The 14,255-nt window shown below is 49.5% G+C and overlaps 1 protein-coding gene across 2 annotated transcripts in view; it reads right to left on the bottom strand.

Annotated features, from left to right (window-relative positions):
• LRP4 (LDL receptor related protein 4) overlaps nt 1-7,293 on the bottom strand; it is a 60,964-nt gene extending 53,671 nt beyond the window's left edge. For both annotated transcript variants that reach the window (XM_037999407.2, XM_073016721.1), the window contains exon 1: nt 7,036-7,293. In XM_037999407.2, coding sequence (XP_037855335.1) covers nt 7,036-7,087 — 52 coding nt within the window. In that variant the 5' untranslated portion in view covers nt 7,088-7,293. The remainder of the gene's footprint in view (nt 1-7,035) is intronic.
• Between the last annotated feature and the right edge of the window lie 6,962 nt (nt 7,294-14,255).

Here is a 14,255-nt window from a genome sequence, read left to right as displayed (position 1 = left end):
ATCAGAAAGTCCACACAGTAACAAACTACATTTGTTTGTGGTTGCTCAGGGAGCAACAAACCACATTTTCTGGAAGCCTTCTAAAGTCTCTCGCTTCTTCTGAGCCCATGAGTTCAAGGCTACAGTGAGCTATGATCATGCCACTGCACTCCAGCCTTGGCAATAGAGTGAGACCCTGTTTAAAAAAAAAAAAGTAAATAAAGTCTCTCTCCCTCAAAAAGCACCTGAGAAGTAATTCCTTATGCATTGAGACTCCCTGAGAAGGAGATGTCTGAAAACAGAGAGGAGAGGTCAATCCAAGGTGAAATACAGACCTTCCCAACCTAGATCTTCTGGGATAGCCTGGCTTGAAAATATTCTATTTCGAGAGGTAGCATGGGATTGGGGGTTAACAGCTTAGACTCTGGGTTCAAATCCTGGTTCAGTTACTCACTACTTATATGAGAGCAAACTGCTCTAAGCCTGTTTCCCATCTGTAAGATGGGAATCTGTTTTTTGTTTTTTTTTTTTGAGATGGAGTTTTGCTCTGTCGCTCAGCCTAGAGAGCAGTGGCACAATCTTGGCTCACTGCAACCTCTGCCTCCCAGGTTCAAGCGATTCTCCCACCTCAGCCTCAGTCTCCTGAGTAGCTGAGACTACGGACATGTGCCACCACATCAGCTAATTTTTGTATTTTTAGTAGATATGGGGTTTCACCATGTTGGCCAGGCTGGTCTCGAACTCCTGACCTCAAGTAATCCACCCACTCCAGCCTCCCAAAGTGCTGAGATTATAGGCGTGAGCAGCCACACCTGGCCAATGTAAGACAGGAATTTAATGGTACCTACCTCACAAGGATATTGTGAGGGATAAATGTGACCTCATATACTAAATGCTTATCACAGTGCCAGGGACACAGCAAAGCTCTCAAAAATGCTAACTGCTCCAGAAATATATTTGGATATTTTAGACTGCATATCCCAGTTTGTAAATCCACACTTCCCACAATTTGCAAAAATTGTCATTGGAGGAGATCATTCCTAGAAGAGCAGAAATTCTCATTTGGGGAAGATACATAGTAGAGTTGTTGGCTTTTACTGGCTTTCGGAGCCTGTAGTTGAAACTTCTTGTTTAAACTGCCCAGGACCAGAAGGTGGAAAGCCTGGGGCTCCTCTTTCCTATTTGCTAGGCTTGTGGATGTCATAACCTTGCCTGTCCACTTGGTTAGAAGGAGGCTACAGTCAACTCAACAGAGAAGCTGTCTCTTGTACTCATCCATGCTGGCACGTGGTTGCAGGCCAGCTCCAAGGCTGGGGCCACGGGAACATAGGAAGGGAACACTTAGAGGGCTACCCCTCCCCACCTTCCCCCAGGCGTGACAGGAAGTGGAGCTGCGGAGCTTGGAGAGATCCCTGGAGGCACTTACAACCTTGCAGCTTCTTTATTTCACATGCTAATCAGGTGTCTCTCCCGATACCCTTCTCTGTACCTGCTTCGCCCTACACCCAGACAGAGGGAGCGTACCTCTCCTGCAAAAAGGCACTGCCTGGAGCCAGGAGCTTCCCAGCTCCAGAAAACCTCCAGTGATAAATTATGCAGCAGTACCTCTGTGTCACTGCCTCTCAGCCAGATGGGAGGTTTGCTCCCAGTCTTTTGTTTCCGGCTCTGCTTGCCGCTCTGATCCTCAGCTCTGCACAGAGGTGAGGGGGAGCTCCCATAGGCCAAGTCAGGGCTTGCAGCAAGTCCCAGCTAGGCTTTCCCCAGTTGGGTCCCAGGCAGCGCCCCTGCCCTCCTCTTTTGAACCTGAATGATGGGGGAGTCCTATTCCGCAGGGGAAACAGGGCGTCAGGGAGCGCTAACAGTCAGTCCACTCATCTGTGAGCCAGCATGGGAATCTACGAGCAGTGAAAGGATGAAGTCTGCTTAGTTGGGCGTAAGAGGCGCTCAAGGGCACCTAGGATGTTTGCTTCTTGCTAAATCAAAAATGCACAACAGAAAATGGAGTCAAACGACCGCCAGGAAGCTAGAGAATTGGCTCTTTTTAACAGCTGCTCTTGGTTACGGTCAACTTTCCGCAGCTCCCAAAAACATCACATCACTGGCACCAACTTAAAAAGAAGAAACAAAAGAGACAACAGAGGTCAAACTTTGAGGTGGAGGAGCTGGGGGTTGGGGGCCATTGGGGGCTGGAGACCCACATCAATTAGGCCTGCACACTGACAGGCTTCCTGATTGAAAACGGTAGCTTCGAAGGCTCCACAACAGCCCAGCTCCCAAATTGGGGCAATTACTACCTTATGAGCTCTGGAGCCTGACTCCTTTCTCAGGCCAATGGGAGAGAGGGCTTGGAATTCTAAACTGTTCCAGCTACAAGAGTCCCCGACCAGTCCCTCTCACCCCATGTCACAGGAATCTTAGGGGGAGAAGTTGCTAGGCTGCATCCCTGACCACTTAAGAAGGGAAGCTCTCAGAGGAAAAGCTCCATTTCCCCAGACCTCTCTCAAGAGAACTAAGGGGACATGAGTTCCCCCAGACTGATGCTATAGCTTAGTAGATCACTTTTCTAGGAGTGGGCACAAGTGGGAACTATGCTTCGGTTCTGTCACGTTTTCAAGGGGAGAAAGAAGGGGCAGATCTTTAAAAGAGACAAGCAAAAGACCAGCTGCAATGAATGAAGGAGTAAGTCTCAATTTTAGCACGGAACACGGTAGCATAATTATTTACCTGGCTCCCATGTTCTAAAGCCAAGAATCATCTCTGATCCACTTACCTGACTTTGCTTACAGCTTTTATCTAGCTCTATAGTAACACAGTAGTTGCCAAGCTCTGTGCTGCATGGTTTGAACATGCTATTATCTCATGTAAGTTTTATGATATTCCTATGTGATAATTTATTACTACTTTCCTTCCTCTACCCTACTCACCTTTGCAGGTAACAACCCTGAGGTTCAGGGAGATTTTACACAGGGTCACCAAGAATTGCCAGAGCCAAGATTCAAACCCAGGTCTGTGGGTGCTTCTTAATTACCGAGCTTCGTATACAGAGATTATATTAATGCTTGACATATGTGTGCTTGCTGAATGAATGAACAAGTGAATGGGTGTGGAGCCCAGTTTGAGGAATGCTCCCAATTGTACGAGGAAGAACTCATCCCTGCCAGCTCTAAGCCAGAGTGAGAGTGGCAAACCCATGCAGTCATCAGAACTATTTATAAGGCCAAACTCAGGCTCTGCCAGCTAACCAGTCAGCACTGAGTCTTCCCTGGGACACTGAATCCTCACAGGCTGAGGAGGGGAGGAGGGCTTCCGCTGCTAAAGATGAGATGGCAGTCCAGACATAGTCTGGGGCCCAGATGCCCCATGTCCAGGCAACTGTGACAAAACTCGTGGCTAAGCTGCATCAAGGAATGTAGAGAGACCGTGGCTGGAACAGGCTAACAGACCCAGTCGACCAAGGGCACAGACTGTCCCATAATTTTGCCCAATCATAGAAGAGACAAGACTACTTCTTAAAGTAGTCCCTGAAATTCTGTTCCTATTCAGGAACCTTCAGTATTTGTTTTTTCTTTAAAGAGGCAGCAACATAAACAATTTCTCCCATTTTCCTTCTAACAGTTAAGACTGGCAGTTAATCAGCAGAAAGAGTGAGCAAACAGCTATAAAACACTCTGTCTTCTGTGACCTCCTGTGTTCTTTGCTGGCCCAGAAAATGGACATACCCAACGTGCTCTGTATCAGACATGGCCAGACTTGGTTCCCTTGCACCTGTCATTCTTAATACCACGTGCCAGTCCAAAAGATGTTATCTGATATTCATCAGGGTACAGAAGAGGAAATCCAAAATCAGTGACAAGCCAAGTATGTTTCACAAGTCCAACAGATCAAGGACAAGGTCACTCAAGCACCATGACAACCATGGTCACAACAATAGCGAGATGGAAAGGAGACCAGTCTCAGCTCAATTGCTCTGCACTTATTCTCAGATACAACCTTCTATCTACCCAAGCACACCTAGGCAGGAAGTTTTAACATTTCCCTTACCTGGATGAGACCTCCAGAACAAACACAGTTTCCACTCTTCCAATGCTTGTCATCTATGCCTTTACTTCAATCTTCAGGATGAAAATGCTAAGGGCTATTACCAGCCATCAAGTTTCCTTCCAAAATCTTTAAGGTTGGAGAGTTATGTGGGTTGAGTCCAAACCAATACGCTCTAGGAAAAGCCCAAAGGACTACCAGCATCCAAATAAGCACCTTAAACTTTGTGTATTTATTGAGATAGAGTCTTACTCTGTTGCCCAGGCTAGAGTGCAATGGAGCGATCTTGGCTCATTGCAACTTCTGCCTCCCAGGTTCAAGCAATTCTCCTGTCTCACCTGTTCAAGTAGCTGGAGACTACAGGCATGTACCACCATGCCCGGCTAATTTTTGTATTTTTACAAAATTACAGGGTTTCGCCATGCTGGCCAGGCTGGTCTTGAACTCCTGGCCTCAAGTGATCCACTAGTCTCAGCCTCCCAATGTCACCTCAAACTTTAGTGTCTTTAATTCATGCCTTGCTGAGGTCAGGTCTGCCTAATGGATCTACTACTACATTTATCACAACTGCTGTCTCCCTGAGCCCCTGGAATTGTCAGTACAAAAGATGTGTTGGTGGTATTTTTGGTTGTTTTTTTTCGTTGTGCTGGTTCCAGGCTCTGAAACTGCTCAATCTCACTGGTGAACTGTGAATCTGACCCCTCCAGACCGCCGAGGGTGGCTCAGTATCAGGCCAGGTGATGTGTATACCTTCACCCCACTGCCTACCCTTACAAACATGTGCACAGACAGCTTTCCATGCTTAGACATTTCTATTAAACTTTTTTTCCTTAAAAAGAAACCTAGGCTGGACACAGTGGCTCACACCTGTAATATCAGCACTTTGGAAGGCTGAGGCAGGTGGATCGCTTGAGTCCGGGAGTTGGAGACTAGCCTTGGCAACATGGTGAAACCCCATCTCTAGAAAAAAAAAAAACAAAACTTTGTAGGGTGCAGTGGTGCATGCCTGTAGTCCCAGTTACTCAGGAGGCTGAGATGACAAGATCACTTGAGCTTGGGAGGTCGAGGTTGTAGTGAGCTATGATTGCCCCACTGCACTCCAGCCTGGACAACAGAGTGACACCCTCTCCAAGAAAAAAAAAAAAAAAAAAGCCTAAAAGAGTTACCACGAATCCTCCCATTCTTTTTCTGTGAAACATTAGACATACGCAATTCTCTCCCCCCATTCTCACCCCCTTCCTCTATGCACATGTAATATTTGCAGCGTTGACAGCTCTGGAGCAGTAAAATCTTCTTGGCCAGTCTCAGCCCGGAACCTTCCAGCTCCCCCTTCCAGCTCCCCCTTCCCTAGGGCAGAAGGCGACAATCTCCTCTCTGGCTTTGTTGGTATCCGTTTTAACCCTAATTTTTTTTTTTTTTTTTTTCCCAGTGCCTTGCCATTTCCCTTGATCTTTTTCAAAACTTCCTCCAGGGGGCCGAGAGGAAAGTTCCATCCCCTTCCCTTGCAACGCGAAGGGGGAAACCCCCCAAAAAGCAAAGCTGTCCCTTTAAGGGGCCCATGTGGTGGGAAGAACAGCTACATTCCTACCCCAGTAGGGCCGCTGTCCCAACACGCCAAAGAGGCTACAAATAACCATCCAGGAGAGAGCCGGGGAGGGGAGAGCGCAGAGCGGAGCGGAACGTGGGCCGGCCAGGCTACCTCTCCTCAGAGAGAAAGGGCTCAGTCCGCGCTGGAGAGGACGCAGAAAAAGCCCCTGAAAACCCACAGGTAGTTTAAATAACAGACATGAAAACTCTGTTTTGGATTTGGGAGGTAAACCAATCTTTAAAACGAGTGCCCAGACATCTCCACGCCCTGCCAGGCAAGTTCCGAAATCTGCACTGACTTTTTCCACACGAGCTGTCCTACGTGAAAGAAAGAACCGGTGCAAGGCCAGGCAGGATCTGCAGACCCCTTCATTCTGAGCCCCAGCTCCCTATATCGGGGCTGCGTGGAAAATGGGGAGACTCGGAACTCCCGCCACGATGAATAGCGATGGGTGAATAGGGCTGGGGTTCAAAGATCAAAGTTCTTTGATCTCTGGGCACAAACTAGAGGCAGCTGCTCAATCACGGGGTGCACCCAGGGTCGTTAAGAGGCCGCGGAAAAGCCGAGTCCACCGGAGCCCTAGTCACACACAACAGGGGATATGGGAACCAAGGAGTCCTGCTGCAGCCGTCCAGCTCCCCTGAGGGCCCGGACCCCGCCGCGCGGGACCAGAGGCTGCTTTCTGGGGTTCAGGGATACCCGTCCCCTGCCCCCCTGCCCCGGCCAGGGTAGATCTGCGGGAGTCTTCCAGCAGTTTTTTCCCCTATATTTCTCCTCAGCTCCCTTTCCAACCACCTCCCCTGGGGACGATCCAGGGCTGGAAGTTGACTGGCCGCAGCCAAGAGAGGGACCCCGAAACACCGCCGAGGGGAGATGCTGCCCGCAAACAGTGTCCCAGAGTCCCTTGGTGGGAGCAAGACCTGGAGTCCGGGAATTGTTCTCCAAGTAGAGGAATCCCGGTGCCCAAGTACTCAGATTCCACCGGGGCCCTTCTCCGCAACCCGCCCGAGTCCCCAGCCCCAGGAAGGAGAGCTATTTACAATTTATGGGTTTAGCGACCCTCTTCGCCCGCCTCCCTTTCTTCGCACGCATTCATTCGCACCAAGGACACAGAGCCCCCGTCCTAACCTTAAAGGGAAGCAGCCCCCGCTCTTAAAAGAGCAGTGAGGGAGGGCGAGCAAACGAACGCCCCAGACCTTACCCGCGCCCCGGCCCAGACCCGAGCCCGCTGGAGCGCCTCCGCTGATGCCCCCGCTCGGGCTGCTGGAGCGGGGCCGCTCCGGGTCCACTCCCCAGCACACAGCCCCAGGGCCACCGCTAGGAGCGAGCGCGAGGGGTCTCAGGCCCCGGCCCGCGCCGTCCGGGTACCGGGAGGGGAGTCCTGCAGCGGCCGGACCCAGGGACAAACTTTCCCGGCGGGCGCCGCTTACCGTGTGCGCAGAGCAGGGCGCCAAGCAGCAGCGCGCTCCACTGCCGCCTCATGGTGCCGCCCGCGCTGCCCGCCCGGGGTCCCGCCGGCTCCCGCGGGACGGAGCGGCGGAGGAGCCCGCGGAGGGTCCCCGAGGGGGAAGCGTCCCGGGTGCTCGGCGGCCTCCGCGCCCCGCAAGTCGCCCTCCGGACGCCGCCGCCTCCTCCAGTGCTGCCAGAGCCGACGCTGCCCAGCCAGGGGACCGGGAGGGGGTGTCCCGGGCCCGGCCGCCCCGCCCCCCGCGCCGCAGCCCCCGCCACCGCCACCGCTCCTAGGCCCGCCCCCAGCGCCGGCCCGGCCCCTTCCCGCCCTCGGCCTCGGCTCCCCGGTCCCCCGACCCCACCCGCTGGCGTCTCCTGCGCGGGGCCCCGCTCCTCCTCAGGCCGCCCCCACATTCCTGGCCCGAGAGAGAGCCCCCTCCCTGTCCCTATTACTACTGCTTGAATGTCCCTAACTTAAAAAAAAAAAAAAAAATTATCCTAGCGGCAAGTCTCGCCCCCACTCACTCCAGCTCTATGCTTCAGAGGAGCACCTGAGCTGACCCAAGTCGCCTAGACGTGACCCCGGCCCCCCCTACCCGCCCCAAGTCCAGACTTTATTGATGTCTCCGAATACGCAAGGCTTGCGGATGCATAATCCTCTTGGGTCTTTATTGACATCAAACAAGGGACATCAGGGGGCCTGGAGTGCTGTATCTTAACTAGCGTTCTCACTGTCAAAATTCCTTTTCTGAGATTGTCTTCTCCCTCGCCTCCCCCGATCTAGGCAGCGTTGTTCTTGGGTTAAATAATTCACCGACCCCCTCTTTTCATTCACTCATTTCCTGAGATGGTTGTCTGGGTCCTGTTGCTCCAGCTCAGACGCCCAGATTCGGCCCAGACAGACTTAGTTCCTCCTTGCTGTCTTTGTAAATCACCGTTGTTAGCCTCTTCACCTTCTTTGACTTTGTGATCCCGACAAGGAAGGGAGGGGGTCAGGAAAGAAGTCCTCATGGGCAACTGCACTCCCACAAAGCCCTCAGCCTCCTTCCAGCCCCAGTCTTTAGGTCCTTCCCTCAGATTTAACTTTTGATTTACTACATAAAATCATAAACTTGTCTCTAGTCTTCCTTCCTTTTGTGGTCTACTCTCCCTAATGCATATTAATAATACGGGTTAATTTCACCACCTTCCATTTTTCCAGGTTGAATCTTGTTTTGTTCCTTTTGCCCAAATGTCCAACTTTCTGATGGCGCAGTATATCGTTTTTTTCCCTCCCAGCTGACATGCCAGCATTTCCTGGCTTTGGATCGTCTATGGATTTCATTAACTCACTTTCCTCACCAGTAAATACAGTCAGGAAGACCCAAATGTCCCTGTTAGCTGAGGGGAAAGTAATTTGGCATAGTGCAAAGTGGTTATTGGATTTCTCCAAATAGATACATTGACATTTCATCCTTGCTTGTTTTTTTCAATACTTTCACTTCAAATTACCATCTTTTACCAAAGCTAAGATGAACCGTACTTTGCAACAGCAACAGCAGCAACAACAACAAAAAGATGTAAGGTGTTAACTCCTTGTTAGGCAGTAGTTTTCTATATCGTTTTGCCTCAAATTTTTACCCAGATGCAATGTGGTTGAACTAGCATCACCATGGTAACTATTACTGAAGCATTTTCTGGGTGTGTAGTTCTTCTTGCTGACTGAAGGCGGCAGTAGAGTTAGGTCAGGTTTACATGATCTTGGGGCTAGGAAAGACCGTCAACCTTTCTGGCCTCCATGAGGTACCATAGCCTAAAATCCAAGGAGGAAAAAAACGTACAAAGTAGAGGCTGATTCCTCAGCATCCTCCTTCCCACCTCTCATTTCTTTTCCTTTTTTTTTTTTTTTTTTTTGAGACGGAGTCTCGCTCTGTCGCCCAGGTTGGAGTGCTGTGGCCGGATCTCAGCTCACTGCAAGCTCCGCCTCCCGGGTTCACGCCATTCTCCTGCCTCAGCCTCCCGAGTAGCTGGGACTACAGGCGCCCGCCACGGCGCCCGGCTAGTTTTTTGTATTTTTTTAGTAGAGACGGGGTTTCACCATGCTAGCCAGGATGGTCTCGATCTCCTGACCTTGTGATCCACCCGTCTCGGCCTCCCAAAGTGCTGGGATTACAGGCTTGAGCCACCGCGCCCGGCCTCTTTTCTTTTTCTTTTTCTTTTTTTTTGAGACGGAGTCTTGCTCTGTCGCCCAGGCTGGAGTGCAGTGGCCGGATCTCAGCTTCCTGCAAGCTCCGCCTCCCGGGTTTACGCCATTCTCCTGCCTCAGCCTCCGGAATAGCTGAGACTACAGGCGCCCGCCACCTCGCCCGGCTAGTTTTTGTTGTTGTTGTTGTTGTTGTTGTTGTTGTTATTGTATTTTTTTAGTAGAGACGAGGTTTCACCGGGTTAGCCAGGATGGTCTCGATCTCCTGACCTCGTGATCCGCCCGTCTCAGCCTCCCAAAGTGCTGGGATTACAGGCTTGAGCCACCGCGCCCGGCCCCCACCTCTCATTTCTTAATACAGGTTTGGTTATTCTCAGGGTTTCGTATATGTTGCTTATGAAGACTTGCTTTTTTTTTTTTTTTCTTTTTTTCTTTTTTGAGATGGAGTTTTGCTCTTGTTGCCCAGGCTGGAGTGCAATGGCGCCATCTTGTCGCACTGCAACCTCCGCCTCCCGGGTTCAAGCGATTCTCCTGCCTCAGCCTCCCGAGTAGCTGGGATTACAGGCATGCGCCACCACGTCTGGCTAATTTTGTATTTTTCGTAGAGAGGGGGTTTCTCCATGTTGGTCAGGCTGGTCTCGAACTCCTGACCTCAGGTGATTCGCCCGCTTCGGCCTCCCAAAGTGCTGGGATTATAGACGTGAGCCACTGTGCCTGGCCGAAGACTTTTTTTAAAATCTGTTGGGAAAGACCTTGGGATTCTGGAGACCATATTTTTTTCCATCTGAAAACCAGGGACATGTGGTAGAATGAGTACAGTTGTCCCAAAAAAATCCAGGACAGGCGGTCCCCATACTTTCAGTGTCGGGGGATTAAGAAGTTATAAACAGTTTCCACTCTGTATGCAAAGGACAGGTTCCTTTCCAGAGGCATGATTTGTGTTGTTTTTCTGGAATTGGAGAAGAAATGAGAGGCTGGCTGTCCCTGTCTGACTCAGCTCGAGAGACTATTTCCTATGTGCATCCCAAGTCCTTCTCTAAGGTTCAGCACAGTTCTGGTGCGCAGAGTCATCCCTGGCTGCTGTGAGTCACTGGGAATATCAATGGATAAGAAACTAGTTTGGTGCATAGTCCCTGTCTGGGTCACCCCCTAGGGTGAGTTAAGTCTTGGCTGTCAGAAACTGCTCTTGTGCCAGGAGTACTAAGCCATATTTATTTTTACGAGGCCTCTCAGACTTTCTTGTTTGGAGTGAGAGATCCTGAAAAGCATGCCAGAATGGGCTGTTTGTCTCCCTTTCATTGTCCTCTGGGACATGCCCCTAGAAAATTTGTAGGGGACTGCCAATTCCAGAGGGGTCTCAGAGGCCTTGGTTTCCTCAGAAACACCACCCTTTTCCTTCATCTTTCTAGTATAGTCCAGGGGACTGAATTTCCAAGATCAGAATATTGCCATGAATTAGACCATCACTAATGGTCTTTTCAAAGAAAACACAGGCAGTGCTAAGGAAACAAGATAGAGGTGGGCACTATTTTGATCCAACTGGGTTGGTAGAATTCTCTTATAACCTGGGAATCATTCAACAGCCTGAATTTCTATATGTAATTCTTCTACAAGAGAATAAGGCCTGAAGTTTAACACTTCAACACTTCTCAACCACAGGTGGTTCTCAACCACAGGTGAATTGGCAGGCATGGGGCAATATCTAAAAACTTCCTTCCTTCCTTCCTTCCTTCCTTCCTTCCTTCCTTCCTTCCTTCCTTCCTTCCTTCCTTCCTTCCTTCCTTCTTCCCTTCTTCCCTTCCTCTCTTCCTTCCTTTCTTCCTTTCCTCCTCCTTCCCTCCATTTGTCCCTTTCTCTCTTTCTTTTCTTCTTCCATTTTATTTTATTTTGTTTTATTTTATTGAGACGTAGTCTTACTCTGTCACCCAGGCTGGAGTGCAGTGGTGTGATGTTGGCTCACTGCAACCTCTGCCTCCCGGGTTCAAGCAATTCTCCTGCCTCAGCCTCCTGAGTAGTTGGCATTACAGGCATGCACCACCATGCCTGACTAATTTTTGTATTTTTAGTAGAGATGGGGTTTCACCATGTTGACTGGGCTGGTCTCGAACTCCTGACGTCAGGTGATCCATCCACCTCGGCCTTCCAAAGTGCTGGGATTACAGGTGTGAGCCACCATGCTTTTTCTTTTAGAGACAGGGTCTCACTATGTTACCAAGGCTGGAGTGCAGTGGCTGTTCAGAGGCACAACTATAGCACACTGCTGCTTTGAACTCCTGGCCTCAAGTGATCCTCCTGCCTCAGCCTCCCAAGTAGCTAGAACTACAGGTGTGCCCCACTGCACCCAGCAATTTTGGGGAGTTGATGTTACTGGCATCTAATGAATAGAGGCCAAAGATGGTGCTTAACATTCTACAGTGAGCAGGGCATCCCCCACCACAAAGAATTATCCATCCCAAAATGTTAATAGTGCCAAGGTTGAGAAACTGCTTTAAAAGATTAAAAACATGAGACTGCAAAGAATTACTCTATCCTATTTCCAGAATCACTTTCTTGTTGAAGGCAATGTCAATGGAGATAAGTTTTGTTTTTGTTGTTGTTGTTGTTGTTGTTGTTGTTTTGTTGTTGTTGTTTGAGACAGAGTCTCACTCTGGGCCCCAGGTTGGCCTGATCTCAGCTCACTGCAACCTCCACCTCCTGGGTTCAAGGAATTCTTGCGCCTCAGCCTCCCGAGTAGCTGGGAATACAGGCGTGTGCCACTACACCTGGCTAATGTTTTTGTATTTTTAGTAGAGACAGGGTTTCACTATGTTGTCCAGGCTGATCTCCAGTGAGCCACTCGCCTTGGCCTCCCAAAGTGCTGGGATTACAGGTGTGAGCCACTGTGCCCAGCCAGTTCTTAAAACTTTAGAAGAGAAAGCACAGCTAAGGGGACTACTAGAGTCCTATACCTATTTGCTTTAGAAAGGCTTAATTTCAGGATTCGCTTACTCAGTAACTACTTACAAAGGGTGTATTATGCGCCAGGTACTCTGAGGCAATGATGAACAAATAAATATATTGGGTCCCTGGAACTTACAGTCTGATGGTTGAAGGGGGCTGCAAGTTTGCAGAGGCATTTAAACAATGCTACCACAAATGAATTCGAAGTTACAAATGTTAGAGGCTTTGAGGGAAAAGTACAGGGTTCTATGAAAGGGAAGACTGGACTTAGATTTGGGGGTTCAAGGAAGGCCTGCCAGAGGCACTGACGCCTAAGCTGAGTAAGAGCCATCAGGCTAGGAGTGAATGAGGCCTTCCAGGCAGAAGGAACAGTGTGCGTGGAGGCCTGGAGCCAGGAAAGACTCCATAGGATGTAAGGAAAAGTTTTTCTAACTTTCAGCAACAGGTTTGCTTTTATCTAGGTTCAGGGGGCTACTACTGAAGACCAGAAACAGTGAAAGCATGAAAGCCTGAGAGAATAGTCTCATTTGCATTTCTGTGCTTTTTAAAATTGCAAACCCTCCACACCGCCATTTCTTTTCTTTTCTTTTTTTCTTTCTTTCTTTTTTTTTTTTTTGGAGACAGAGCTTCACTCTGTTGCCAAGCTGGAGTGCAGTGGCGCGATCTCACTCACTGAACCTCCACCTCCTGGGTTCAAGTAAGTCTCCTGCCTCGGCTGCCCGAGTAGCTGGGACGTGTACGCACGACCACACTCAGCTAATTTTGTATTTTTAGTAGAGATGGGGTTTCACCATGTTGGCCAGGATGGTCTCGATCTCTTGACCTGGTGATCCGCCCACCTCGGCCTCCCAGAGTGCTGGGATTACAGGCGTGAGCCACTGTGTCCCGCCCACACCACCATTTCTAGTGCCAATATTTTTCGTGTTCCAGCTCAGCAGTGGTTCTCCAGTCAGGATCTGGGGCATGTGGCTGATTCAGATCCCTGGCCTAACTTGGGGCACACCCTGATAGGTGGGGCTTTCTGGCCCATTTTCATCTCCTAGAAGCCTGATATTCACACACCGGGCACATATAAATAGCGTCTCTGCAGCAAATAGCTCAGTATATCTTGCTTCTTTTAACAGTAAAGATATATTCAGAATGTTGGGGTAAACAGATCAATGAATAAATGCTCGTTTGATAACAAATATGAATGAAGCATCTATGTAAATGACCTCTGTTTTCACACTTGCCCCTTTATAACGTGTTCTCTGCACAGCAACCAGAGTGACTTTTTAAAAAATATTAACTTGGCCGGGCACGGTGGCTCAAGCCTGTAATCCCAGCACTTTGGGAGGCCGAGGCGGGTGGGTCACGAGGTCAGGAGATCGAGACTATCCTGGCTAGCATGGTGAAACCCTGTCTCTACTAAAAATACAAAAAACTAGCCGGGCGTGGTGGCGGGCGCCTGTAGTCCCAGCTACTTGGGAGGCTGAGGCGGGAGAATGGCGTGAACCCGGGAGGCAGAGCTTGCAGTGAGCCGAGATCACGCCACTGCACTCCAGCCTGGGAGACACAGCGAGACTCCGTCTCAAAAAATAAATAAATAAATAAATAAATAAATAAATAAAAAATATTAACTCATGGTCTGGCACAGTGGCTCATACCTGTAATGCTAGTACTTTGGGAGGTCAAGGTGGGAGGATTGGTTGAGCCCAGGAGTTCAAGACCAGCCTGGGCAACATGGTGAAACCTCATCTCTACCAAAAAAAAAAAAAAACCAAAAAACAAAAACCAAAAAATTAGCCAGGCGTGGTGACATGTTTCTGTAGTCTCAGCTACTCAGGAAGCCAAGGTGGGAGAATCACCTGAGCCCAGGAAGTTGAGGCTGCAGTGAGCCATGATCTCGCCACTGCACTCTAGCCTGGGTGACAGAGTGAAACCCTGTCCCAAAAAATAAAATAAAAATAAAAATAAAATTCAGATCATGGCTTAAAATTTTCCAATGCCTTCCTGTTGCACTTGGAATAAAATTCTTACTTCTCATGTCACCTTCAAGGTCCTTCATGACCTCACATCTGCTTACTTCTTTTTTTTTTT

Source organism: Chlorocebus sabaeus, chromosome 1 (assembly GCF_047675955.1).
Source record: "Chlorocebus sabaeus isolate Y175 chromosome 1, mChlSab1.0.hap1, whole genome shotgun sequence".
Classification (NCBI taxonomy): Eukaryota; Metazoa; Chordata; class Mammalia; order Primates; family Cercopithecidae; genus Chlorocebus; species Chlorocebus sabaeus.
Note: the sequence above shows the minus strand (reverse complement) of the source record. Positions and strands in the feature narration are given on the sequence as shown.